The following is a 27,152-nucleotide window of genomic DNA, read 5'->3' on the forward strand; positions in this document are numbered from 1 at the left end:
TGGTTCCAGCGCAGCCATTCACACAGCTGAACCGTTCTTCATGTCGTTTTGACCTTACTATAACAAGTTTAATTTTCTTTAAGCTGAACTGCAGGGCATTTTCGACTTGGAGTACTTTGGTCACTCGGTGGTTCTTCCGAGACGCCAAGTCTTGCTGGCTCTGAAATAGTGACGGATGGACTGGTTCTGTGCGAACTACTGCTGTTGATTGAGAAGGTGGGACAAAGTTGTGTTCAAGGACGGACCGTCTCGGCGATGACACAGGTAACCGCGTCAAGCGATAATACGAGCCCGCCGACTCAAGTAGGAAGGTGCTTTGCATCAGAAAACTAGCTAGATCGCATCAAGAAACATCCCACTACGAAATTTATCGTTTAGGTCATTACACCTAAATAGTGGTTTTCGATATATATTCCGCTGGGTCGCGAAGGCGGGACTTCTTCTTGTTCTTCTCCTCCAGTGTTACTACGAGAGTTCTTTGCTGCCATTTCAATCCTTAGATACTCAGATCAGATGGCCCGTCTTCATTTTACAAGCGGGCCCCGGCATCTTTTCCACTTGCTTCGTACCGTCGCCATTGTCATCGAGGATCTTCTCAAGTTTGGTTAGTGACGTTGACGAGGTCCTTGAACCGCTCAGCTGAGCTCTCAGCCGGTACATCCGTGTAACGATCATGTCACCCAATCTCGTTGGCGGTCTCCCTCGAGGGCGTTTAGTATCTCGTGGGATCCACTCTAGCGTTCTTTCAGTCCATCTATCGTCGATTCTTCTCATAATGTGACTGGACCATCTATGCTTTGCTTTCACTATATATTCCGCTGGGTCGCGAAGACGGGACATTCTTCTTGAGTCGGAGTTGCGGAGACCGGCTAGGTGTTGTGTGCGGCGGTTAAACTTCAGAAAATATCTCCCAAGGGCTCTGTGGGTAATAAATAACTTCCTAGACGTGGCAGCGGTGTTTGCCCACGTCTCCGCTGCGAAACAAAGCATTGGAACAACTATCGAGTCGAACAGATAGAGACGGAGATCTTGGTCCGTCAGTTTGTCCGTACCTATCCTGAGGGGTAGGAATGCTGCCCATGCTGGTCTCATCCTTCTATTTAGTCTTCCTTCGAGTCGCATTTTATATTCACAGAACCCCCGCAGTATGCTTTCCTTTTGCTTTCCCGCGTTCAATTCCATGAGCATCGTTTCTACTTAATTACTACTTTTCGAAAAGAGAACAATGTCGTCCGCAAAAGGAAGGTCGGAGAGGAATCTTCCAGCAACACGTATAGCCCTTTCTTCCCAAGAAAGTGATTTCATTGTTCATTCCAGTACAGTTATGAATAGTTTCATCGATATACTATTGCCTTGTCGTACTTTTTTTCGAATAGGTATGGTGAGCGGGCGCTGGAGAAGCTGTATCGTACTGTTGCATCGATATAAGCAATCGGTTAATGTCCTTAAATACGACGCGGCCACACCTCGATCGACAAGTAGTGTCACTTGGTAATATTGCTCTCGTTTCTACGCTGTCACGGTCTGCATCCGGTCCATGCAGGTGAGCTCCTGAGGGAATCCAGCTTGTTTTTGAGGTTGGGCTTCATACAGCGTTCTAGATATGCGCCTGAGAATGATCTTGGTGAATACTTTGTACAAGACGCTCAGCAAACATATCGGACGATAGTTCCGAAGGTCCTTTCTAATGAATAAGAACATTCTCCTTTCTTTCCGAAGGTAGGACGTCGTATGCACCGCTAAGATTACATGAAGGGGACGGCCACCAGCCCGAAGAAAGTCTCCTGATATAAAATCAGGTCAGGGTCAGTGCCAAGTTTCATGCTCTTGATAGCGACTCGTACTTCCGGAAAGGGAATCGATGGTGGAGCTTCAACAGTGGTGATGATCGGTCTTGTCACAGGAGTTGACGAACGGAAAAGTACGAGTAGAATGATTTCCATCTGTCCTGTCCATAATGATTTCCATCTCTCGACGAGAAGAGGTGCGAGTCTCGTCTTCGCTGCAAGCGGAATATTATTATCGCGGAGGTACCTGCGATACTTCTTTGAACTTGTCCTTTTTTGTGCTCTGCAGTTACTGTTTCTTGTTAACCGCATAAATATGCGATGCAATAGGATCAGGTCTCGAAGACCTTCCTTCCAACAATTCCTTGATGGTCTTCGAAATTCGATCTAAGTTGGTCGTGCGCGGCTTCGGGACACGCTCAGCACAGGCTCGTAGTCCTCTGAGCAGCATCTCGTAGTCCACGTTTGGGTCCTCCTCGATGTACCAGTCACCTTGGGACAAGGAGTCCGTTTGTACGCATTCGTCGTAGACGACTTCTTCTCTCTTTCGTTGCCAATAGCAGATGTTCTTTTCCATCGTGTGGCTAAGTCGTATTTTCGCACGAAGGAAACGATGATCAGAACCACTACAAAAGGATGGTACTACTGAGACGTCAAGTAGACACCACCTCTGGTTGGTGAGTATGTGGTCGATCTCCGCACGAGTCGCGCCATTGCGCGATTCCCATGTCCACCGACGATGATCTTTCTTCATGAAAAGAGAGTTCCCATGAAAGAGGCCAGCGGCGGACAACAGCTGAGATAATTGCTGCTTTCACTCCGGTCCCCTAGTCCAAATCTTCCGATCCTGTATTCCTCTTCTGTGACCTTTCCTAGTTTTGCGTTGAAGTCTCCGACAACGAATCTGTAGCCCTCTCGTTGTGGATCACTTCTTTTAGCTCCTTATAAAACGCGTCTAATTCCGATTCATCAGTTTTCAGTTTTCAGTTTTTGATTTTGGTATGTAGCAGTTGATGTTGCTAATGGGTTTTTGGCGCAAAGAGCGGAGACAAAGGATGGTCAGACGAGGTAAAAGGAGCTTGTGAGAATCGACAAGAAGGATGACAGATGGGAGCACAACAAAACCAAGACTACTAAAATTTCGTGACGGGTCTTTCTCTCCACGTATGACGAGTGTACCCTCATTCATTTGTCGCACGTTGCTCCTTCTGCTCTTGGTCTCTCGCAGAGCACTCACGTAGAATTGGATGCGCTCCGCACCTCTGAGAAGGAGATGTAGGTCACGGTCTGCAGACACTCTCCTAGAGTTGTAAATGCACACTCAGTCAGTGAGACAGTCTCGATGGCGGGTCGTTGATGTGTCGCCTTGGTTCACAATCAAAGACGTCCTTGGCAACATGAGATTTGATTGCGCGAGGTTAGCTTTCACCAGAGGTCGTCGCCAACCCATATGGATCAAGGAGCCACCTTGCGACATCTTGCTAAAACGGTAGTGAACCTTAGCAGTGGTTTACTCTTAGCTAGGCCTCCGAGAAGTCGCAATGTCGGATGTATCGAATACCTTCTCAGCTTAGGAGACCCTACCCGAGCACATATCTCCGCTATGTAGTTCGACGCCCAGATTCACGCCAACGTGAAGTGATAAACCGTTGTGGAGGCCAATTCATTACACTGGAAGTTTTTGTTTTGTTTCGAAAAACCAAAATCGAAAATTAGTCGATGAACAGATGGAAATGTGAAAATCGGTAGGTGACAGAATCGAAGGAAAATAAATAAATAAATAAAATAGTAGAAGAATCAAATTTGCAGAAATGTTGAAATGTTGGTGTTGAAATATTTCCATTTTTATTCTAAAATCTGTGAAATATTTTTAGCCACTGATCAAAGCACATACATAATACGACAAAGGAAGGAGAAGAGTCAGGTGCAGCGGTCGAATTACAGAAGAACAATGAGAAAGAAAACTAAAAAATCAAGATTTTCTGCGACAATGTGAAATTGGAGGATGCAAGATCGACACTCCGCAGAATCAAACTCTTGCAAAGGAGTTGGAAACCTGAAACCACTTCTAAAAGATGAAGATTTAATTATACGTAGTTTTCAGCCGTTTAAGAAAATGACAAAAAGCTCAGATTCTGTGCACATTGTTAGGTATGTAAGATCGCAAGCAACTTCTTGTTAAGAGGATCAACAAAAATACTTCAAACAGTTTTTCGGAAAAGAAGGTTTGCAGGTTTGTTTTTCAGCAACAATTTGGATAGATGGCGAAACCCTTGAAATCGTGATGTAACATCCGATAGAGAAATTCTAAAGATTTAATAAGACTTCTTTCAAGATCATACACTTTTCGGCGAGCAAAAACGAGGATTTTGGGAAGTGTTCACGTTCCAGAAAAGCGGGGCCGCGTTTTAATAAATCACCCATATATTTGTGTTGAGCTACCAACGGGACCCCATACGCATAATTTCTTCCTTTCGGGTCGTCTGGTTCTCTCAAAATTTAGATGGGAAAAGTCCGAAAAAAAAGTAGAAAAATTTTGAATTTAATCCAATTCAAGTTCCAAAAAAACTAGAACGTCTCAAAAAACGATTTGAATGTTTTGTAGTGCAAAACTTCCTCTAAAAAATTCCACTCTAAGTCTTTCTCTAGGCCCTTTTATTGCGAATAACTTCGCCATCTCCCAGACCTAACAAAGTGCGCAGAATCTCAACTTTTTCGTCATTAACTTCCATTAAATCCACTTTTAAACTGCCTGAAACTAATAAGCATAATTGAATTCTTCATCTCTTAGAAGTGGTTTCAAGTTTCTAACTCTTTGGCAAAAATTTGACTCAGCGGGGTGTCGAACATAGGTGTTCCCATTCACATATTTTCAACACATTGTGCCTTGTCAGAACGAAATGTTTACGCTTCCATGCTATTGTCTTACGCTTGAAATTCAATACAATATTTTGTAATTTATGTAATTATTTAATATTATTAAGTATTTTGTAGTGTATGTAACTACTTAATGCTGCCTAATATTTTGCGACTGTTACCATGCTGTCCTTCATTCATTGCTGCCCCTGCATACTCCCTTACGTTGAATTCCCCCAAAATGTTGACCCGCAAATTTAAAGGCATCACCCCACGAATTTGAGGTGGTGCAGATTTCAGGTGGAGTATTCGTATACAGGATGGGAGACTACGGAGAGGGGGGTGATTCCGTCCATCTATTCCTGATTGCCGTAAAAAAAACGGCCCGGAAGATACGGCTTCATTCATTTTGGCGCACCATTTTGTACAAGAGGTTCGATTGGAGCGCGCCAGTCTTGTGCGGCGCCGCATCTTCCGGGCCGTTTTTTACGGCAATTAGCAAGAAATGGACGGAATCACCTCCCTCTCCGTAGTCTCCCATCCCGTATACGAATACTCCACCTGAAATCTGCACCACCTCAGATTCGTGGGGTAATGCCTTTAATCGCACTCTAATCCGAAACGCATTCGGGATGTACACTGCAAAACTGTGACCGTAAACAGACTATGTAACGGGCGTTTTCAATTGCCTTCTTAAGTTTGGGGTGCATTCGGTCTGTTAGTAACTTTGTGAATTCGCGTCAAACAGACAGAAGGGGGAACAGACAAACAGACATACAGTTGATCTTGCGCTCTATATAGTAGGGTGAAGCGGTATGACGCTTGTACGCAACTGCTCACGCAGCTTCTCTCGGGGCCCTTCGGTGGAGCGTGGTGAAACGCTTGCTGGCACCACCCATAGCTACAGTTTGCGACGGTCGCAACTCGGTCCCAACTGGTGCCTCCACCGCGCCGTTTCGAGCGCGTACGCAAATGCACCGCAACTACACTCGTGATTAATGTCGTTTTGAGCCGACTATATATATATATATATATATATATATATATATATATATATATATATATATATATATATATATATATATATATGTATATATATTGAGAAATTGAGGTAGGACCATGGCGAAGTGCAGAGATGGGTGGGGGTAGCGAGGATCCTTGCACGATCCTAACTGCTACGCTCCACCGCGCGGCTTCGAACGCAGCCGCTTGCGCAACTGTCCATGCTTCATGTCGTTTTGACTCAACAATACGTAGTGGCTTACACGAAAAGTGGGGCAGAAATCCAATTCATGCAAACCCAGAAGTTGAGGAGACGTCTTGTCATCAGAAGAAGCTATTCGGCTGACGAGGAAAGGGTTTTATTAGTGTTACGGCAAAGAAGAATGCTAGTCGTGCACAATTATGCAGAAAAATTGAGAATGAAATTAGATCCGTACAAGCTAAGAGACTTGGAGTCACTCTAGAAGAAAAAACAAACAAGTTAATGAAAAAGGACTTTGCTGTGACTACTTAGTCTTATTCCCAAACTGCTATGCAGAAAAGGCAAAGCAGCTGTGAGAAACAAGAAAAAAAAAACTGAGAGGAGCTTGTTGCGTTCTGTTGAGAGTGGTGGTGCGCCTTCGCCAAGGATGCGATGCGTCACCTCGACATAACACGTTTTACTGCGACTGTAGTTCAGTAGCCAAAGTGCACCTTGATCCAGATTTTAATATTTGCGTTAGCTTCATGTAAAAATGTTACTCGTTATCCTCCGAAACTCAGTTAAAACTTTCGGAGGACACTGACTACTAAGCTTTCCTTTCAATTAATTAGTTTGTTTAAAGGCATCACTCCACGAGTCTGGGGTGGTAGGTGGCTTCAGGCGGGTAATGCCTATACGGGGTCGTAGATTGTGGAGAAGAGGGTGATTCCGTTCATGTTTCCTTGTAGCAGTGTAAACGGACGACCCCGAAACTTTCTCTTACGACGTCTGCGTTTTGCGTCTTCGAATGCGTAACCGTTGCACCCCGCCCTCCTGCGATTCGTCCGAGTCAGTTTTCGACGAATCGCAGGCGGGAGGGCACAAGAGTGGCGCGCTGCAATAGAGGACGTCGTAAGAAACAGCTCCGGGGTCGTCTGTCTACACTGATACAAAGAGAGATGAACGGAATCACCCATTCCGCAGTCTACGACCCCGTATAGGCATTACCTGCCTGAAACCCGTACCTCCCCAGATTCGTGCGTTGTTGCCTTCAATTGTCGATTTGCATTGGAAATGAAGCATATGTAGAAGTGGCGCTGAAAGGAGCGACATGCTAACACTGCAAGTTATAGATCTAGTAGCTTCTGAAATAGCTCGAACTTATCACAACCGCTATCTACATCAGTCCATCCAACCTGCGCGGGACTGGGACAGATCGTAAGTACAAGTTAGGGTGAAGGTGTTATGAGAGGAGCAGAAGAAATTAGTGTTGCTATAGTCGAGCCAAAACGACAGAGGTTCGGTGCAGTTGCGTAAGCGACTGCGCTAGAAGCGGCACGGCGGAGCGTAGCGGTTAGGGCCAGGGGGGATTTGCTAACAAAGCTCATCGCTGTAGATCGCAATGGTCCCACCTCAATGAAAACCACTAGCATAGGCAAGTTATTATACTGCTGAGTAAATCCTCTCGTTTTTTTTGTGTCATACACTCTTGTTTGTCAATTCAAGATTTTTTGAAACATTTGATGGAAAAAATCTCTTGGTTTTAAAATTTCTTTTTCTTTGCAATAGATCATCGTAAAGAAGTTATTCAAAGGTTTCATCACAAAAAATTACGAGTTCGAGTTGTCTTTGGATGTTGAATACCAACTTTGAGCAGCATTGACTGCCTGAGCCGTTTGCGTTCGGATTACACTGATAGATAAGAGATATTGAAGTCTTTTTTGTTTGCAGTTCCACAATTTTTGTCTAAATTCTTTTAGGAAGCAACGTGGAAATAAGAAGTGCTAAATCCAAATTTTGCTATGACGTCTGAGTTTTCGTGTAAATGCTTTTGTTGAAGCAAAAATGGGTAAAAATGGGCAAAGGGTAGAACCGAAAGAACTTAACTTTATAGTTGAAAGTGAAGATGATGGGTAGAGACCGACAAAGACATTGCTTGATGTTGTAGAATCTGAAAGACAAGCTGCAGTAGTATTACTTATTGTTACTCTGAAGTATTGAACCGATGAATATTTAGTTGTCTTTTTTTTTCAAACTTAAAAATGCAAAAACTAGAAAAAACCTAACCTAACTTAAAAGTGATGGGAACACCAGGGGAGAGAAACCCCAATTTCTTATTTCGATTGGTTCTTGTTTTTTCGGATAATTAAATCGGAGTACCAAAGGGGCGAAAGGGAGCATTTTCGGCACCACTTTTTTCTACAATTAACCGGGGCGATAAGGCCGCTGAAGCTGAGATTGGTGCTGCCTATGAAGAAGTAGCAACCTTTCTCGAATGCCGCTGGTCTTTGGGTTCTTAGAAGTAGGGTTTTGTCCTTAAAGACAGATCACCCAGTGGTTGGTCAATTGACGTGAGTTGATAGAAAGTTCATTTTTTCGTCAACACGCGACAATTTTTCAAATGAAAAAATTAGGACTTAAGTGCTTTAGAAAATACTCTCAATTGTTGTTCCATCGTCCAGTGAGTTCACTTTCTAGCACTGATTTTCGCATGTTTGTTTTGCATTTTTTCATCTCTTCCATGTTCCGTTATGTGTTTTTCATGCCTCATTCGCCATTTCACACAGTGCAGACCTCACAAGCAGTTTCAGCGGCCTGATCACCCCGAATAAATGTAAGAAGAAGAAACTATTGAAAACACTCTTTTTGTCTACTTAACTTGTCTTGTTTGTCTTTGTCTACTTACACTCTCTAATGATCTGAATTAAGGATCAGTAAGATTTATTAAAAAGATCGGAACTCAGCAGATTTGCAGAACGAGAAGTTCTCTATTGAGATAAAATAAATAAATAAAATATATCGTCGACACTTTTTATTTCTATGTGGACCTTTGTGTTAGAAAAAAACAGTCAAGACTTATGTTTCGATCCGAAATTTTTTTAAGCCTGATTTAGGAAGGTTCGCAGAAGAACAATGAACAATAGATGGAGAGGCTGTGTCAGGTTTTGACTACTCGGACAACTGGTACTTCGGCAACTTAATTGTCGGGTGGAGTAAACCTAGGTTGATGCTGACCGGCATGCTGTTGCTGCTGGAATACTCTTTTTTGTGTTCTCTAAAATCTCTAGAATTCCTCTCTAAAATTCTTCCACAACAAATCTCCAGAGGGTAGAAAAGAAATCGAAAAAAGAAGAAAAGAATATTGAAAGATTAGAAATTCGTGCGAACATAATGTGGGAAGAAGCTTACTAGCAAAAATGTTACATTAGTAGCAAAAATGCGTCTAACAAACTTCACAAAACGTCATTGTGCTAGCACTTAGAAAACGTCACACACAAAAAAGCTTTATTTTACTGAGTGTCTTATATCGGAGAGAACATCAAAAGTGGACCGTAAGAGTAGATATATGTAGTGACAGTATCAGTGTTGATTCCTAGGAAAACATATGGATTAATTGATGTACTTCACCATAGCAGATGAGAAGGGAAGCGTTTGCGATGTCCGCCTGGAACTGTTCTCAAAATTTGTCAATTTCTGTACGAGATCCAGCAACATGGTAGCAGAACAACAGTTTGTTTCTCATTATCTGGTTTTCATCTGTAGTGCAGAAATAAAGATTAGAAAAATACTAACACAAGAATTAGTGGAATAAATTATGAGATCGCTTACATGTTTTGGGAAAAGCTGTATCGACTGGGAAATTTTTAGACTTATAGAAGTGATGACGTGGAAAAAGAAAACTGGTTTTTATAATGTTTAAATCCCTACATAAACAGCAACTAGAAATGTGTTCCTGATCCAGTTTTAATTGGTGCAAATTTTTTGTTTCTATAAAGTTTAATTTCGTTTTCCATTTCAGGTAAAGATGTAACTGGGCTCGAAAATCTAATTCTTCTAGCTCGGTAATCCTTCTAAGACTAATTTTTTGGTCCATTTCTCTGCTACATTTGTGCTGGTTTTCCTGAACTTAATAATTCGCTATTATTCGACTGGGATGGTTTCCTGCCGAAAAAAAAAACGCCAGCCTTCGAAATTATAGCAACAATAGGCCGTTGAGTAATAATATTTTAAAAGTAAATACCCTTTTTTGTGCACTGACCCAATTTTCAATGGCATACACATTCACTACACTTACTGGTTGGTTGAGAAATTTGCCAAGTAACTTTTCCTCAGCTGAGAATGTATACCTTTTCATTAATTTTCAATGTGACACTTTCTTCAGTTTTTGATGATAATGGAGATTTCGAATTTACACATGGGATGGGACACTAGGAGTTTCCGAATTGCTTCCTGATTACGAATACTTTTAATATACTACCCTGCTTTGAGAAACGACAACGAATCCTACGAACGCCTTTTCATTCCGTGAGATCCGTGAAATATGGCGATTGTAGGATTGTGGAAGTGTGAAAGTAATTAACGAGGGTTGATGAATTTTAGAACGTTATAACACGAAGTGGGTAGGAGCTACAAGAGATGTACAGTTTTAATTAAGAAAAACGTGAGGAAAAAGTTTTCTTTCTCCCAGGTTAGTTATTTCTTCGAGAAAATAATATGTGTCAGTTCATAAGAGAGATGTCATAAATTCAATAATCATAAAAAGTTTTGTGTCAAACTGTGTCGGAGTATGGAATTTAGACAGCGGGGTGAATAAATAAATATATGAATAATGAAAAGAGGTAATTTGTTCATCTAAGAGAGTAATTTCGGTGGTAATGTTATTCCTTCAGCGATTCGATAAAATTTTTGTTGTTCTCCAAGAAAACTCCTTGAAAAATTGTAGGACCACTTTCTATGGTATAATACTGTGCCTGTTTTTGCGGTACGTCCGAATATTTTTTGATATCCTCAACTATTTTATCTCGCAAGCAATTGAGAGAGTGATGCTAGGAGTATCCCGTTTCACAAAAGGGGGGGGGGGGAGACGAGCTCCCCCCCCCCCCCCAACAAAAAAAAAAAAAACCCCCCCCCGTTTCCCAAAAAAAAAAAAAAAAAGGGGGGCGGACGGGAAACGCGCATTAAAAAAAAACCGGAAGAACAGGGGGGGAAGGGGGTCCCCCCCCCAATAAAAAAACCACAAAAAAAAAACCCCCCCCACGAGAAGAAAATTTTACAAAAAGACTTAAAAAAAAAAAAAAAATTTTTACACAAAAAAAGAAGAAAAGATCGGGACAAATGGAAGAATTACTGGCGCCCGCTCGACCAGTTCGAAGATCAACGGGAGTCAAGGTGATCAAGGTGATCAAGGTGATCCTCAACTATTTTATCTCGCAATATATAATGTATAAAATATCGCAATGTATAAAATAGTTGAGGATCACCTTGATCACCTTGATCACCTTGACTCCACGGATCTCCCTCACTAGAGGGATCACAGCCGGTTAGTCGCGAGGCTACGTGGCGCGTCCCCGGGTGGCGGATAGGGGCTAAACGCGGACCAAAAGCGACCTTGCGCTTGCCCAGAGACGCAGGTGGATTCAGGGGATGGACTCCCTGTTTCTGCTGAGCCAGGACTGACTCATGACATCCTTGTATCCCGCACGTCGGTCCGGCCAAAAGCCTGCAATCAAGTGACTGGGAGGTGCAAGGGAGGCGGTTTGGAGTCGCCTCCAACAAATAAGCTCCACATGTCCACACCGGGAGAACGAAAGTTCTCCCAGAAACTCATGGGACTAGAAGCTTGCAACCTGCCCATGGGTTTTAAAATTTTAAGCAAAACACAGTAATAGAAAAGAGTCTCCTGATTCCGGAGGAAAGCCTGGTACGGTAGCGCCAGGTAGGACGGGGTTGCAGGAGTCATGTAGGCTACCAGAACGGAAAAGGACTAGGATGGCGATCTGTACTTATAACGCACGTACGCTTGCATCGGAAGCGGCCATCGAAGATCTGATGATGCAAGCCAAGAAGATCAAGTACGACGTCATCGGACTGACCGAGACGAGACGACGTCACCCTCTCAACGCCGTATATGAAACTGGAGAAGAACTGTTCTTAGGAACATGCGACAGTAGAGGTGTTGGTGGAGTTGGCGTCCTCGTCAACACGAGTATGGCAAAGAACATCGACTCTTTTGAACAACTTACGACCCGAATCGGACGTCTGCGGATGAGAAGATGTGGCCCAATACCAGCTTTGACTATCTTCGTCGTTTACGCTCCAACATCAAGCTACGAAGAAGAAGAAGTCGAAGCTTTCTATATGGACCTGGAGAAGTTCTACCAAGAAGATCATGCCTTCTACAAGGTCATAGTTGGCGATTTCAACGCTAAGGTTGGCCCAAGAAGAACGCCGGAGGAACTTCACATCGGGACCCACGGCCTACAATGGAATGACCAGGGAGAGAGGCTCTCCGAGTTCATCATGACGACTAAGACCATCCATGGGAACTCGCAATTTCAGAAGCCCTCTTCTTTACGCTGGACGTGGGAGTCACCCGGTGGAGGGTACCGTAATGAAATAGACCATATCATCGTCAATAAAAGGTTCTGCCTGACGGACGTCGGTGTTGTACCAAAGTTCTATACGGGATCGGACCATCGCCTCCTCCGAGGAAGATTTTCCTTCACAAGGAGAGCAGAGAAAGCCGCCAAGTTCAGAGAGAGAAATCCCAGGACTACCATCAACTGGGATCTCTTCGCTACGCTAGCCGGCTTTTGGGAAGATTCTGCAATGGACAACATCGACGAGGAATATGACCGGCTTGTCGAACACCTTCACGACTGCGCGAAGAAGGCTGAGAGTTTTAAAACCACCAAGAGGCGTCTGTCTCTTGAAACTCTTGAGCTGATACGCCAGCGTGGAGCAGCACGAGCCGCAGGGAACCAAGAACTCACGTCCGAGCTCGCAAGGCTTTGCCGAGAGGCGATAAAGGAAGACCTTAAAGAGAGAAGAGCAGAAGTGCTGGCTGAAGCTGCAGAGGCGGGGAAAAGCATCCGCTATGCCCGTCGAGACTTCGCCAGTCGCAAGACGAGGATGACTGCTCTCCGGAACCCAAAGGGAACAGCCATTGCATCGAGAAGGGGGATGGAGAAAATCATCTACGACTTCTACTCTGATCTCTTCGACAGCCATGTCCACTTGCCTCCTCACCATCTGAGGGAAGATGGACAAGTCATTCCAGAGGTTCTCCCGTCCGAAATACGACATGCTATCATGTCGGTAAGAAATCGTACGGCACCCGGTCCCGACAGAATAAGACCAGAACACCTGAAGAGCCTTCCGCCAGTACTCATCAACACCCTGGCGAGGCTCTTTACACGTTATCTGTCGGAATGCAAGGTTCCTAAACAGTGGAAGACCAGCAAAACCGTGTTGTTGTATAAAAAGGGAGATCCACATGACATCGGCAACTATCGCCCAATCTGCCTACTGTCCGTCATCTACAAGCTCTTTACAAGAGTAATCCTTAATAGGATTGAAAAAGTCTTGGATGAAGGACAGCCATGCGAGCAAGCAGGGTTTCGAAAAGGATTCAGCACGATTGACCACATTCACACTGTTTCGAAACTCATCGAGGTATCACGAGAGTACAAGATGCCGCTCTGTCTCACCTTCATCGACTTAAAGAAGGCTTTCGACTCGGTTGAGACGGAAGCGGTCGTGGAAGCCTTGGACAACCAAGGCGTCCCTACTCAATATATAAAGGTACTTCGAGAGTTGTACAGTAACTTCACGACCGGAATTTCGCCATTCTACAAGAACATCGTCATTGACGTGAAGAGGGGGGTCCGACAGGGTGATACAATTTCACCCAAAATATTCACAGCCACCCTCGAGAACGCTTTGCTGATGACATCGTACTGGTAACACCTAGCATCAGCCAAGCGGAACGAATGCTGACCGAATTCGACGAAACATGTGGATGCATCGGTCTTCAGCTGAATCTACAAAAGACGATGTTCATGCGGAACGGATGGGTCTCGGATGCCCCATTCACGCTCAACGGAACGAACATATCCGAATGCACCAGCTACGTTTATCTGGGTCGGGAACTGAACATGATGAACGACCTGACCCCCGAGCTGGGCAGGAGGAGACGAGCGGCTTGGGGAGCGTACAAGAGCATCGAGGATGTAGTGAAGAAGACCAGGAACACCCGGCTCCGTGCTCACCTCTTCAACACCACCGTACTTCCTGCTTTGACCTATGCTTCGGAAACCTGGGCATTTCGCAAGCAGGAAGAAAACGCGGTGAGCGTCATTGAACGCGCAATTGAGAGAGGAAAGGGCCCTTCCCCAAGGGGGGGGGGGGGACAACCCCCCCCCACGAAAAAAAAAAAAAGACCCCCCCTTAAGAAAAAAAAAAAAAGGGGGGATTAAAAAAAAACCCGAAACAAAAGCGGGAAGAGGCCCCCCCCAAAAAAAAAAAACCAAAAAAAAACCCCCCCCCCAATTACAAAAAAAAAAAAAAAAAAAAATATCTCTTCCCCCCCCAAAGAAAAAAAAAAACGCCCCCCCCCCCCAAACGAGAAAAAAAAAAAAAAAAAAACCCCCCCCCCAAAAATATCCTCAACTATTTTATCTCGCAAGGTGTATCACTAATTTATGATTGAAACATCACAAGAGGCATGTGATGCATTTCCAGAGAAAAGTCTAACTCGCGTTATTGTCGTTCCTACGTTCGTTTACTATCCGTCAGCTGTATTTTGTCCGTCATCGGCTCTTCTCTATACAGTTACCTCCTATCAAGGTTGCATTGCAGGATTAAAGCGTCTGGGTCATCTTCAGATCCAAATACCGTTAGCCGCAGGAGCGCCACCAGAAACCTTGTCTTAGCTTTATTGAAAAGATGAAAAGGTAAATATGTCTTGGTAAAGACCAAAGGCAAAAATATTCTGAATAAACAAAGATAAAAAGAAAAGCTTTTGATCCAGTTGTTTAGCAAAATGATCTAAGCTCTGAGTTGCATTAATCAAGGGAATGGATTAACCAGCACAGTGGATACTGTACCACGATTCTGTGCAATACTTTGTGCGCCAGGCTCGTTGTATTTTGTTATTGCACACAGTCCGTCCGTTGTCCCAGAATAGTTATCAAATCCCGAAGCATAGGAGAGGTTTTGTGTCAAAGCGTAGGGAATTGGAACATTAAACTTCATTGCGCTATCCCGTAGTGTAGTTGAATGTTCTAAGTCGGTTTTCCACGGTTCTGCGTCGATTTGCATTCGACCGTGGCGTGCGCCTCTCGAGTGAGACTGTTTGACTGTTTGAGCGGTTGCGGTCGCCAAGAGGTCATCGCCCTCCCGAGCCTCCTTATTTTGATACACCTTAGCACTAACCTCTCTGGATGCTGCAACTGATTCAGTTGGTTTTAGGGGTCGCGCTAGAACAAGTCTCGCAGCACCCATCCGAGCGGGGTCGTGAACATAACTGAGAGTCAACTCCCTTTGATATCCACAAAATCTGTTTACTGAGTTATTCTCCAGAATTTTTGTTGACTATTGTCGTAATTAATCGAATTTCATATTGTTCTTCTATGACATGCATCGAAATTTGAGAAATATCTAACAGAAACTGAGGTGATAAAAACCATCTTTTTTTTTTGAGGAATTTACACAATTGCTTCGACATGACATTCGTGACATAGAAAGTGTACACTAACTCGGCGCCAAGCTATTTTTGCTTCTGTTTCGTTCTCCTTCAACGATGTTTTAGCGCAATGAATGGATCTCGCCTTCATCACTTACCACTAAAATTTGCAGAACTCTCAGAATGTATCTCACTTTCACTACATAATTCATTAATTTAAACAATTACTTTTATTTAAACTCGAGAATTTTTACGTATACTTTATACAAAACTACGATTCGTCCGCTAAAGAATTCACAGAATACTTGAAGTTGAATTGATTCATACATTTCACATTGCGAGTTCGTATGCCTGGTCTCATCTCCTTACGCAACGCGCTCACAATTTCTGCTGTAGTGCGGTTCATCTGAAATAAATAGTGTGTCGTTAACGTAATGATATTGTACCGACACTAAATCATTGGAAGAAGAAAAAGAATATTCTCTACTTGAGAAAGTTACAAATTTTTTTTGTGAAAAACTTTCTATGGATAAGGTCTGCTTCTATTAGCGATTGTGTTTCGGAGCGAATTTCACAAGTTTCTAATAGAACAAAAAAAGAAGCAAGCAAAGAATGTTCTGTTCCCTCTAGCAATAAAGTACTGTCGGTTTTAGTACGCAACTTATGTTCCTGAAGGTACTACATATGAAATGTTAGATTCTCTCGTAAGTTTCTTTCTTCGGTCGTCAATGTGTCAATTCGCCACAGCTTGAGTCCTAGACCGAAAGAATCGACAATCTATGAAAGCGATAGACGAATTACATATTATTATACTGATTGGAATACTTTTGTCGTTGAATGGAAAGTAAAAATATGAGAAAAGCTAGGAATGGAGAAACTTATGGAGAAACCTAATACACGACCAACGACAGGACCCGTGTTTACCGTCAGTTTCAGTAGTTTCAGTAGTGCTTAGGTGATTGGTAGAGCCGATCAGATGTAGCCATATTAGGTAAACTAATTCTGTTTACTTCAATTTTTTTGCTCAAATCCTACCTTTTATCGATGTGCCGTGCAGATGTTTTGCCGTGATTCAAGCGAAAAACGTGAGTAACTCAACCTGTACTAATTCTTAATTGTACAAATCCACTAATAGACGACTTCACTGTATTATAGGAAGATGGTAAATGGCTTAATGACGTTTTTCAGCAGACAACTCACTAAAATATCAAAGTTTTCATTTCCAGCACATAGGTGCGGATGACGGATTTTATGTTCCATTAAAGGGTTCTTGTGGACATTCTTGGGAGCTGCTCTAAACTCATTCACATATTCTATTCCTCAAATGACGTCATACATGTAACTCTATCTATTTTCCTTTGTAACAATGGTCAACTAGAATATGTACACACTCATGTTGGTGAGTCCAGTCCGTACTGTAACTGTTCTACAGTACTCGATTCGAGAAAACTGCATCATTGCGGGCACTTTGGGAATTAGCATCAACATCGATGACATTCACGGGAATGTGCTTTAAATGGATGGGAAAACGAATTCAATGCCATGTATTACATACGTAGTTCGCGGACATATTGATTGATTGATTGATTGATAAGGAATAATTTCCGCGTTAGTGTACGGGGGACGCACCCCTCTCGGTTCGCGTTGACCCACTTCGTTGGCCATTTCGCCTTTTTTTAGGCCTCACCGCCGCCCGTTCAGAACTGAATGACGATCGTTTCATATCATTGCGTTCCGTCTGATATTGTGCCCATTAAAAGCGTGATTGGCGTGAGGGCGACTCGACGCCCTTTGGCACTCTCTTCGACCTCTTGCGCTGACTTCTCTGCGGGAGAAGACGTGGGATGCGGCTTTGTATCTAAACTGAATTTTCTTACTTCTTTGGTGTTCTCGGCTTCAAAACATTTCACGTCGCTTAGGTGCAACTTTATTTTGTTACCTATTCCAAATTTTATTTGAGAACTGTTTTTTTCTTGGAATTTCTATGATGAATAGTGCTAATTTCCCCGCATGAGTACTCTCCAATTGAAAATTGAAGAAAACTGCAAGGGGCGAACCGGAAACATCGAAGAAATCAACAAAAGTGCACCGCATAGTTGTAGATCTTGAGATCGCTTGAAGTTATAGGTAGTTTTTTAGATCTTCAATTTCGTTCGTCCGGCTTTCCAGTTTAAAAATCCATTTGATCTGAGATTTAATAGAGCTATTACTATCTGTTAGCTTAAAATTATTTGGACGCAATGGGAAAAATCTTCCTTTAAGGATAGTGTGATCGGACCAGTTGCAGGGACTCCATTATTTTTGAAGCTTTCAACATTGTGCATACTGTGCTTACATCATTTTTGAAATGAATTATTAAAGAAATGTTAACGTAACGTAAAGTTTATGGCAAGATTACGTCACCGAATAAAATTTTGACTTAACTACGACTAGATCCCTGCTAGATTCTGTTAAAACGATCTGATATAGGTTTTCATATCATGAAATTGAAATTGCTTGATTCAATATGAATATCTTATCATTCTGGATATAATCCATCTTTATGTAACGTATTTTATTTAGGACGACGAGGTGCGCATTTTCCGCGTCAAGGGGTCATTCATGGAATTTCTAATTTCAATGTTTAATTTTCGTTGACACGAAATTTAAAAGTTGCGAAGTTGTTTAATTTCTCACATAAATTCAACATCACAGAAGCACATTTTTTACTCGTCAACACGGCGAATCGGGCAGAACAAAGTAATTTGTGGGTCGTAAAGTGAAAGTGCAAAGTTTTCAACGGAAAATGATACCGGAGAGATGACGTGTAAGGATGTCGTGCACGTCTGTTCACCACAAGGATCCTTCTGACATATCAAAAGGAGCTTCTAATCATATTATTGATCATTTCACCTTTTTTGTAAGCGCTATCAATGCTTGCTTACAGCTGACTTTTTGTTCAATTCCCAATTGCACAAATATCGGTGATAATTTTTAATAATTGATAATTTTAATTAATTTTTTAAATTGATAATTTTAATTAATTAATAATTTTAGATAATTGATAATGATAATGTTTTTTGAACACTGTACCTGACCTGTTTCCTTGTTTCAAAAATTTTTTCGCCGGCTTGGTTAGCTACTTGTTGCCCAAAAGTTCTCACAGAAAACACCAGAAATTGTAGTGGTGGTATTTTCTCTTGACGGGAAAGTGGACAGGTGGCTTAAGTGAGCTTAGTGGTAAACAAGAGTTTTTTTTTTAAACAGGATTTATATTTACGTGAAGTTCAGTATTGGTACATGTGATAGAGGACACTTGATACCTGCGATTTAATGATAGTAAATTTCTGTGATAAAGTCTTCAACCATTTCCTTGTGGGAGAAAGAAATGCAGTTTTGTATTTTCGGAAGATTCACTGGTTCAATGTGGCAACAGTCATAGTTATTATAATTAATTATTAATTACACATGGTTAATAATCCGTCGCAGCAGTTTTTGTAACTCACCAACCGTGGATGTTACACCAAAAATGATTCTTTTCGGAAATTTGGAAGATGATCACTGTAATCGCTGCCGAATATGTCTAATCAGCTGAGCGCTGCCGCATATGCTGCTGCGCATCCTCTTCTTCCTCTTCTTCTCTGGTCTAGCTGGATTGTAGTCAAAATTTATAGTGAACAGGGTGTTTTTTTAGAGGGATAACATTTGCATATTTTCTATGCATACTTTAGTCTGTTCCTGTTGCAGGATTGGGGTATTTCTTCTAGAAGAAATCTCCTTCACCAATTTATGAATATGAATGACAAGTGTTCCTTCTCTGAGTCGACTGTCGGAGAAAAATCTGTTTGCGCTAACTCCATCTGTTTTGGAGTCATCAACTGCGCTCGTTTTAGCGCAAGTCTAATTTATGGCCTTCAAAAACGCTATTCATTCATCAAATTTGCAAAAAGACCATTGTATTTCGTTGGCGAAATGAAACGAGAGTTTGCTGGAAATCTATGGGTTAGTAAAATTTGCAGATTTTTTGTTGATATTAGTTGAATGAAATTTAACTTTACCTGTAGCCAACGAAGATCAGTTAAGGCGAATTCCATTTTACTCAAGGAATAGGGCACTTTTCTGAGCACGCTCTGGATGTGTACATTCTCAAACCTTTTGCATTTTCGATTGAAAGGACGCTGGTAAACTGACACTCATGTTTTTTTCACGTTATTGTTCGGTATTGTCCTCGTTTCTGAACGGGAAACAATCGACCGCTAACTGCACTAATCTATGCTGATAAGGAATGTTTATGTCAGTTCCTAAGCCGTGACCGCGAAACACGGGATTACCCGCGTTCGCGCTCACCGAGGCGCATTCACTGACGAATATGTGTGTGCGTGTTTTATTGCAACGTTTTTATAGAGTTCCGCTGCAGCCTCTCTCTCGTCCCTGTTCTTTTTCTTGTTTTTTTTTTTTGACAGATTTCTTCTCTTTCACTTCGTTTCGATCCACGATCATAGTGGATAGAGTTTTCTTCTTAAGATTTCCTTCGTTTTCATTTCCGCCAAAATCTTCTTAAGACTTCACATTTCGGATTAGTATTATTTTAAAGGGGAGAGGGGGTCGGCTTTTCTGAAGCGTAGAGTCCATAGTAGACACAGTAGTCATAGTTCACCTTTGGCTGTATGTACAGGCTCTAACTCTAGAACTACTTAACTACTCTACTTGTCAGCTTCCTTAGAATTCGCACACCATTGCGAGATTTAGATATTTTGTGCAAAATCTTCGACCGATTATAAATTGACCCATTTTTACATGAATTTTTGCGTGGTTCGCGTGCAACCGAGAGGGAAAGAGCGCTACTTCCAGGGAAAAGAGTCCTAGGACTGTCCTCTACCGAACAGCAGCGTCCGCGGTGCTTGTTAAACACAGTCTTTGACGTTCATTGTTTGTCGTTCGAACTTCCATCACTTTTTCTTCCTCTTCTCCGTAGCTGCAACCAATTTTCATGCGATCAACAGAACCTTGGAATGTGCTCCGCTGCAGATTCGTCCACTTCTTTCGTACTGCGCTGAATTCCAAGTCTCAGAACAGATCTCTTCCCGACGATTTTTCATTATTTCCGATCAATACCACTGTACAGCGATATTTTGCTGCGATTTTCCGACACACATAGCTCTGTAAATCCGTTGAATTAGGCCAGCCATAGCTTTTTCGTTATGAGTATAGGATGTTCTAACAGAACCAATCTATTTCACTGAATACGATCTGTGCTGCAGAAGATATGGTCTTTTAAAGCTGGCGGAATTGGGGCTTGGATGTTATTTGTTTGCTTTCTGGTATTCTCTTACCCCGCTTATGCACTTATTCGGAGTTGACGCCTGTCCGAACGAAATTCTGCATCTCTCTCGGAAACGGGTTTTGTTCTGCATTTCCACTGAACAAGAGGAGATTTCCTCCTCATAAAACCTTGCAAAACTTTTCTTCATTTCTTCACTTACTCGACTGAAAACACTAGGAATACTAACTTCTTTCTCGTTCTCTTCCTTTTTCTCTCCTTTTCAAGCTACTTTTTTCCTTTGAACGTTTATTCAGCAGCCGTTCCTATCTTTTATTGCTTATGATATGATTTGGTTATGGAAAAACCTAGCTTCTTGATAACTGTAATAACTGTAAAAAATACCTGACACGTAGAAAAATTTCTGGGTCCCAAGAATAAAAGAAGCTGCTGCACACACTCAAATGCATTTCTTTTTCACGCATTTGGGTTACAGTACATCGTAGAATTCAGACATTTCAAAAAATGTGTTTGGAAAAGTAGTGGACAATTCTCTCTAATCTTTCATTACTTCTTGGACATCTATGTAATTCTTTTCTGTGTAGGCTTCCCACGGCGGCCGACAGTGGGATTGAGTGGGTAGGTGGGATATTCAGTACTGTAGCGATTGTACTCGTATTTTTTGAATGATTGAAGAAACAACAGTTGGATGTGGCTTTCACATTACGATTCCAAAAATGTTAATCAGTTTGTATTAATCAGTATTCATGAATTTGGAATTCGAGCGATACACATCCCAAACACATCGGTGCTCATTTCTAACTAAATGTTCTGAATTTGGAAGTGCTTTTCCCGAATAATTCCGTTCTCCACCTTTCTGATTAAAGCATAATGCTTCTAGGAAGGCTCCACTTGCTGGCTTCCCACATTTGCTATTCATTTGAAGGGATATAATTGCTTTCTTATGTATACATTGATTTTTTTTCCAAAAAACGTTTTCTTATTTCTGTGTGTTTTGAGAGATAGCAAACTATTTAGTAGTAACGGAGAACCAGTGGTTTGTTTTTATTTTCTGCAAAGTCAGAAGACCGCAATTCGAGTCGGAAAAATAAACAGAGGATGACGATTGAAAAACCGAGAAAGACATGGTGACTCCAGATAAGGGCACAGTGTGGTATTTGCAGAAATCGAGGTGATCGGTGATTTGATCCGAGGTTTGGTTATCTGGCATTCATTTGTGGCTTTTTGAAGACAGATGTTTTCCCAAAAAATGGTGCTCCCATGATATTCTTGCCTATTGACTTCATGTTGAAAAAAAAGTTAGTTGTGATTTGTTTCTTCTCGCCTGGAAGGCGCCTCTGTAGCTCATCTCAATTTTTGTCATATGCTGCCCATTATTGCCCGAACAAATGGGAACAGTTTTTTTCCGCGCTCTCCAGGGGAATATTCCATCGCTTCAAGTCAATAATTCGTCTTCCTGGCCCCGCTATGCACTTAATAGACTTCATAGCAGCGGGCTACGTTCACTCGACTCCGCGTTGCTTCCTAGAACTTTCAAACGGCCCCTCTAATTCCTCGACAGTGTCCTAAGAGGTGTGTGTGTGAGTGAGGAGAATCAACTACCGCTCACCGTTCTTCTTTGTGCAAACAGGAGCCTGTTGCCGCTGTGTGCTATTGTACTGGCAGTGTAGAGGGCGGAGTTTGGCTTAGTTCCATGCTTCTTTCGACCGTCATCCAGCAGCCACGGGGCTGCAAATCTTCTGAACCGCCTTTGAAGCAGACTTAGCGAGGTCGATCCTTGCGTGAGCCTCTTCATCTCTAAATTAAGCGGTCTATGACCTTCCTGGCGACATGACAGCAATTGTTGTTTGTTGCCCCCGTTTCAGTTTTGTTCGATATTTTTTCTTCCGCTGTTGCTTAATGACCTTGATTACGCTTCCGTGGCTGCGTCAAACATACGGTTTAATTTACGTAGCTGCCGCCATCGAAGTCATCCTTGGATTTATTGCTTTTCTGTTTCGATTTCCATTTTTCAGGAATTCTCATTTCGAAGACAACATCTCTCGAAATGGTTTTGAGAAATGCTGTAAACTGGAATGGTCTTTTTAGAATCGAGCATATTTCCTGTCCGATGACACAAAAAAATGTCCTTTTCGATTGCAACCATCTGCTTTGAAATATGAGCCATAAATTACTCTGGAAAAACACTGCTAGTTCTTTCAAGACTTTCATATTTCAAAAAAGTCACCGATTAACGTAATAAGGTGTTCTATTACGATATCATCAAGATCCCTTCTGTCCGTTGCCCACACGAACACCTGTGTTTCCAGAATGACTAGGATTGAAAGCTTTTTTTCATTTCTTTTTCTCTCTTTAGTTACATTCATAACACCTTTAGCTAACCGTAGTTTTTGTCCTTTTTTCTCGATTCTGCTTTACCCATTTATTTTTTTATTACTCTGGATTACAATTATTACTTCATGTAAATTTTATAAATAATTGTGGAAGCAAAGCTACATGCAATGTTTAGGTCCATAAAATGTGCGATAGAACTCATTACTGTTAAAATTGGCTACTTCTTTCAGCTTCAGCTCTTCTGATAAATTATTTAAGAGTGATGTAACTTTTGTACACCCCACAATTCTTGTAGTATTATTTATTTCAGATATTGCTCTCATTATTTTTCACATTGGGTGATGTCGTTCTCAAAAACTAACAGTTCATTTTCGGCCTCTGCACTACATGAGAAAAAAATCTCCTTTTAAGGCAGTCATCTCTTAAAGAGACATTTTAAGCGGCGCAAAGAGCATGCACTTTCAGCCACTTTTCAAATACGATTCCTATTCGATCTATTTTTGTCACAGTTCTATCCTTGTCGTGTTTATTTCATTAAGCAAGTCAACCAGTCGAAACCTAGATTTTTAGAGAAAATTACCAGAGCACATGGTATTGTGCTGCTAGCTAAGCCTGTACCACAACGCTTACACGGTCAGTGGTTCAGAACTGTCTTAAACTAACCAGGTACTTCATCTGCCCGGAGTCAATAAATTGGTACTTTTGTCTGGGAAGATAAAGACACTGGATTGATTAATTGGTCGATAAAGGGGATTGATCAACCGAGTTCTTTACATCTAATTTCTCGAGAATATGTAAGGGACCAGCAAAGTAGCAAGTAAATAAGTAAATAATGTTTAACTAAATACTGATTGAGTTCGCATTCTTGCATCCACAAGAAAGTAACACGTTTTCTCAGTCACTGCAAAATGTTCAAAGTTTTTTTCTTCTTTTTTTCGTAATTCAATAATTTTTTGGGCGGAACTTCTCTTGAGAGCTTTTCAGTATGCGATAGGGGCACTGCCGCATCTGATTAAGCTCGTTTTTTTTTTCAAAATAACAGGAGCGCATGCTAATTCCTCAATGACTCAGCACAATTTTGTCGCTTTTGGGTAGTCTTTTGTCGATTCTGGTTTTACCTTGACTAATTGTATCTATCCGTGCAGAATATGTCACATCATAATCGGTTGATGATATGTCATTGTCATTGTTCGGTGCTGATGAAGTGCTGCGCTTCTAGCTATCAAGTTTTTTCTTTTGTTACAGGAGAAACTCAGCGCGCCATGTGTTTAGGAGTTCAAAGTGAATCTAACGTTTGACCAGCTATCATCAACTCAACTATGGCTCGTCTAATGTGTTTTCGGTCATCGAAGAAAAATCATGTGAGTAGTTTTACTTGCTCTCTCCTATTTCACCTTTGTTTTTCTTGTTATTTATTTACTTATTCCTTATGTTCCATTGCGATAGTATACACCTATGTTCATTGATTTATACTACCTTCTTTTCAAATTTCGAGGTCACGTTTCTTTGTGAAGTTGACTTTTTCTTATAATTTTTTTCTTTGTCACGCGCTTTGAAAATCATCCGATCGTTCACTTGCTCATTCCTGCTCTTTCTCATCTTCCTTACCGCAGAAACTGTCCTCAATTTTGTCATCCTCAGATATCGCTAGGACATTTCGTGCTTTCAACTTTTTCTTTATGACTTACTCTTGAAATCTGTTAGAGACGAAAATGCGCGTGCGCTGACACTGTTGCGATCGTAGTACACCATTAAACCGTGACGAAACGTCTACAATCCGAACAAAACGGTAGATTTATGGTGCAATAAGGCGTAAGAGGTTTTCAACCGCTTGCAGATGTCTGCAAGTGCATCCCTGTAGTGCTTGGCTTCAAAGAGGGCAGAGTCGAGCGAGGGTCCTTACCATGCCAGTTGTGGGGCTAACATACCCGTTAGCAGGACGAGTCGGATTTTTTTTTTCACCGGATTGTATGTCTTTGTTTACAACTGGAAAAGGGCATCGATTACTGGGTTCTCTGGATTTGTTTTAGGAGAGCATTGGTTAGGAGGGGTTGACATAAATATGGTTGCAATATCTATGGCCTATGGCCGTAAGATAGGTCAGAATCCACAAAAGCAACAAATTCGAACACGGATCACCTCTGAAGAGCGGGTTTCACATGGTTTTCTAAAGCAACATTACGGTAAGCAAATTGTCCAATCTTCTTTAACATGACATAATTGTAGTTGCTCTTTTCTGCAAGGTTTGAAGGAGGTATCGGTGAGATTCTTCAGATCATTACACTAGTTCCGGCTATTTTTTGGTCATCAGCCGCGACGAAGGACAGTTGTTGAACTATAGAGTGTTTCCTAAAAAACTTGGAGAACCAGGAACGCTACCACATTCGTTCAGTGGCTCGGGTAGGTATTGGAACAGTACTGAATTCCTGCAGTTAGTCACATAGTTTGGGGACGGGTGTAGCGCATTCGCTTAGAAGTTCCGCTGCCTGCACGATCGATCCGAGGTTCGAGTCCGCCCTAGTGCTCACCAAGGCCTTCATCCCTCCGGGGTCGATAAATAGGTACCAGACTTGTCTGGGAGGATAAAAGCACTGACTTGACACATCGGCTAGCCACCGCAAGTCATTGTATAGGCCATTTACACATTCGCGAACCTCAAACGATTCTGAATTGAAGTGAACGTGGTGGCGCATCCGAATCGCATTGATTAACGCCAGACGCTTTATCCTTCATCCTTTATACACAGTTTAGTGCAAGTATGCAATAGGAGGTTGAGATGACGTTGTCGGGGCAATCACGGTGGGTCAATGCGCCAATTCGAAGTTTTTATTTATTCATTTTTTTTTAGTTTAAGGGGAATTTTGACTCTGAACGTGAATTCAGCCTATACAGTGTCCTGCAGACAGCCGCCATCTCCAATTTGTCGATCCCAAAGGGAAGAAAGGTTTGGTTGGCTCTAGGTGGTATTGAACCATTGACTGTCCACACTTAGCGATCACCTCTTGCCATATGGCCATGGAAAACATTACAGGAATTTTTTTTCGGTTGATAACACTGACACTTCTTGCTCATTGATTTATTGGTGCGGGTGTGAGAATTTGGTGCACGTGTTTCTTTCTGCACCTTGCGATCCCTCCTGTAGTTTCCTGACGACAAAACAAAGAATAGGTTGGACAGGAAGCTTTACGGCGACTAGAGCGACAAATAGTAAACTGCACCGGAGTGTCGCTGCTTCTTCTGCGGCCAAAAATAGACGGATCAATACTGAAGTTTCAGATCTTAAATTTTTTCTCGACTTTTCGAGTACCGAACATGCGAGCACAAGGAATGTCATAGATTCTCTAATCTTCTCATGAAATCCGGTCTCGAACAGTTTGGATTCGAAAATAATGAGAGTTTGTAATTCAGCATTCCTAATCTATTAATTTTTATTTGTTTGAAGTTGGGAACTTCTCATTTTTCCCAGATATTCGAACGTTGAATATTGAATGTTGAATTTTAAGGCAGTTATTCAAACTTCGTATTCGTTACTATACTTATTTTACTAAAGAATTGTGAGTTGTTTTTAAACTAAAAGAGCTATTGAGTTAAATGACAATCAGTGATGGTTTTTTTCGAGGTGAAAAGAACACATAGAAATAAAAAGTATTGGCTGAATTTCGTGAAAAATTTGCTATCGAATTTCTCGCTCTGCAAGAGCCCTGTTGTGTTTAGGTTTTTTTTTTTCAAATTCTATTCGGCCGTGTTTTCTCAGGTCATCAAAATCCAATGTTCAGGAAGTGCACAAAACATAGAATTTTTGACACCGTTCATTTTTGGCATTTAATTGAGGCCACTAATGTTGACACTGGTGCTGTGCATGGAGAAGAAGAAATGCTTGAAAATACCTTTCGCTTCAGAATTGAAGTTTTTGCCCCAGAAGTTGGTCACTTATACACCGTTACAGCAAGTTGTCGTTGGTTAAGGAAAAATTCATTTCTTCCCACATCGTTTATTTCCTTCAGAAAAAACTTCTCCGAATTGGTCAACAGTCAACTCCCCGTTTTTGTTCCTTCTGTCGTTTGTAAATTCTTCTAGCCAGCACTCATTAGGTGTTTCAATACCTCATGTCATCTTTCACCATGTTCTTCAGCTTTTCGTTTTTTCTATCATATTTTTTGTTCTTTTTGAGTATTTTTCTGGCTCAGTCGATCCATACGCAACATAAATATCAACAACATCTCTTCGACACCTCTATTAAAGGCAAAAAACAGAAGGTGTCGAAAA

At 41.8% G+C, this 27,152-nt stretch overlaps 7 protein-coding genes across 12 annotated transcripts in view; 3 read left to right on the top strand and 4 right to left on the bottom strand.

Moving 5' to 3' along the window:
• Window positions 1-504: 504 nt before the first annotated feature.
• RB195_006448 (uncharacterized protein) lies at window positions 505-1,122 on the bottom strand (the record flags this gene model as incomplete). 2 transcript variants are annotated; one of them, XM_064179531.1, is made up of 1 exon in its annotated part: window positions 505-1,122. In XM_064179531.1, the coding sequence occupies one exon, from the start codon at window positions 1,120-1,122 to the stop codon at window positions 505-507; it is 618 nt and encodes a 205-aa protein (XP_064036478.1). The 2 variants fall into 2 exon arrangements, with proteins under 2 accessions (XP_064036478.1, XP_064036479.1); XM_064179530.1 differs by having other exon boundaries at window positions 505-1,092.
• Window positions 1,123-1,509: 387 nt separating this feature from the next.
• Window positions 1,510-1,943, bottom strand: RB195_006449 (uncharacterized protein; the record flags this gene model as incomplete). The annotated part of the gene is made up of 2 exons (XM_064179532.1): window positions 1,510-1,609; window positions 1,750-1,943. The coding sequence occupies 2 exons, from the start codon at window positions 1,941-1,943 to the stop codon at window positions 1,510-1,512; spliced, it is 294 nt and encodes a 97-aa protein (XP_064036480.1).
• A 133-nt stretch (window positions 1,944-2,076) lies between these two features.
• RB195_006450 (uncharacterized protein) lies at window positions 2,077-2,541 on the bottom strand (the record flags this gene model as incomplete). Its single annotated transcript, XM_064179533.1, has 1 exon — window positions 2,077-2,541. One exon carries the CDS (start codon window positions 2,539-2,541, stop codon window positions 2,077-2,079), a length of 465 nt encoding a protein of 154 aa, XP_064036481.1.
• A 9,054-nt stretch (window positions 2,542-11,595) lies between these two features.
• On the top strand, window positions 11,596-13,572 carry RB195_006451 (uncharacterized protein; the record flags this gene model as incomplete). Its single annotated transcript, XM_064179534.1, has 1 exon — window positions 11,596-13,572. One exon carries the CDS (start codon window positions 11,596-11,598, stop codon window positions 13,570-13,572), a length of 1,977 nt encoding a protein of 658 aa, XP_064036482.1.
• Window positions 13,573-13,598: 26 nt separating this feature from the next.
• Window positions 13,599-14,540, top strand: RB195_006452 (uncharacterized protein; the record flags this gene model as incomplete). Its single annotated transcript, XM_064179536.1, has 2 exons — window positions 13,599-13,955; window positions 14,493-14,540. 2 exons carry the CDS (start codon window positions 13,599-13,601, stop codon window positions 14,538-14,540), a joined length of 405 nt encoding a protein of 134 aa, XP_064036483.1.
• Window positions 14,541-14,676: 136 nt separating this feature from the next.
• Window positions 14,677-15,111, bottom strand: RB195_006453 (uncharacterized protein; the record flags this gene model as incomplete). The annotated part of the gene is made up of 1 exon (XM_064179537.1): window positions 14,677-15,111. The coding sequence occupies one exon, from the start codon at window positions 15,109-15,111 to the stop codon at window positions 14,677-14,679; it is 435 nt and encodes a 144-aa protein (XP_064036484.1).
• A 9,094-nt stretch (window positions 15,112-24,205) lies between these two features.
• The window catches only part of RB195_006454 (uncharacterized protein), a gene marked incomplete at both ends in the record, with an annotated part of 83,289 nt that continues 80,342 nt past the window's right edge, over window positions 24,206-27,152 (top strand). For all 5 annotated transcript variants that reach the window (XM_064179543.1, XM_064179540.1, XM_064179542.1 and 2 more), the window contains one exon: window positions 24,206-24,247. In XM_064179543.1, coding sequence (XP_064036485.1) covers window positions 24,206-24,247 — 42 coding nt within the window. The remainder of the gene's footprint in view (window positions 24,248-27,152) is intronic.

The sequence above is a fragment of the Necator americanus genome, chromosome I (genome assembly GCF_031761385.1).
Source record: "Necator americanus strain Aroian chromosome I, whole genome shotgun sequence".
Taxonomy (NCBI): Eukaryota; Metazoa; Nematoda; class Chromadorea; order Rhabditida; family Ancylostomatidae; genus Necator; species Necator americanus.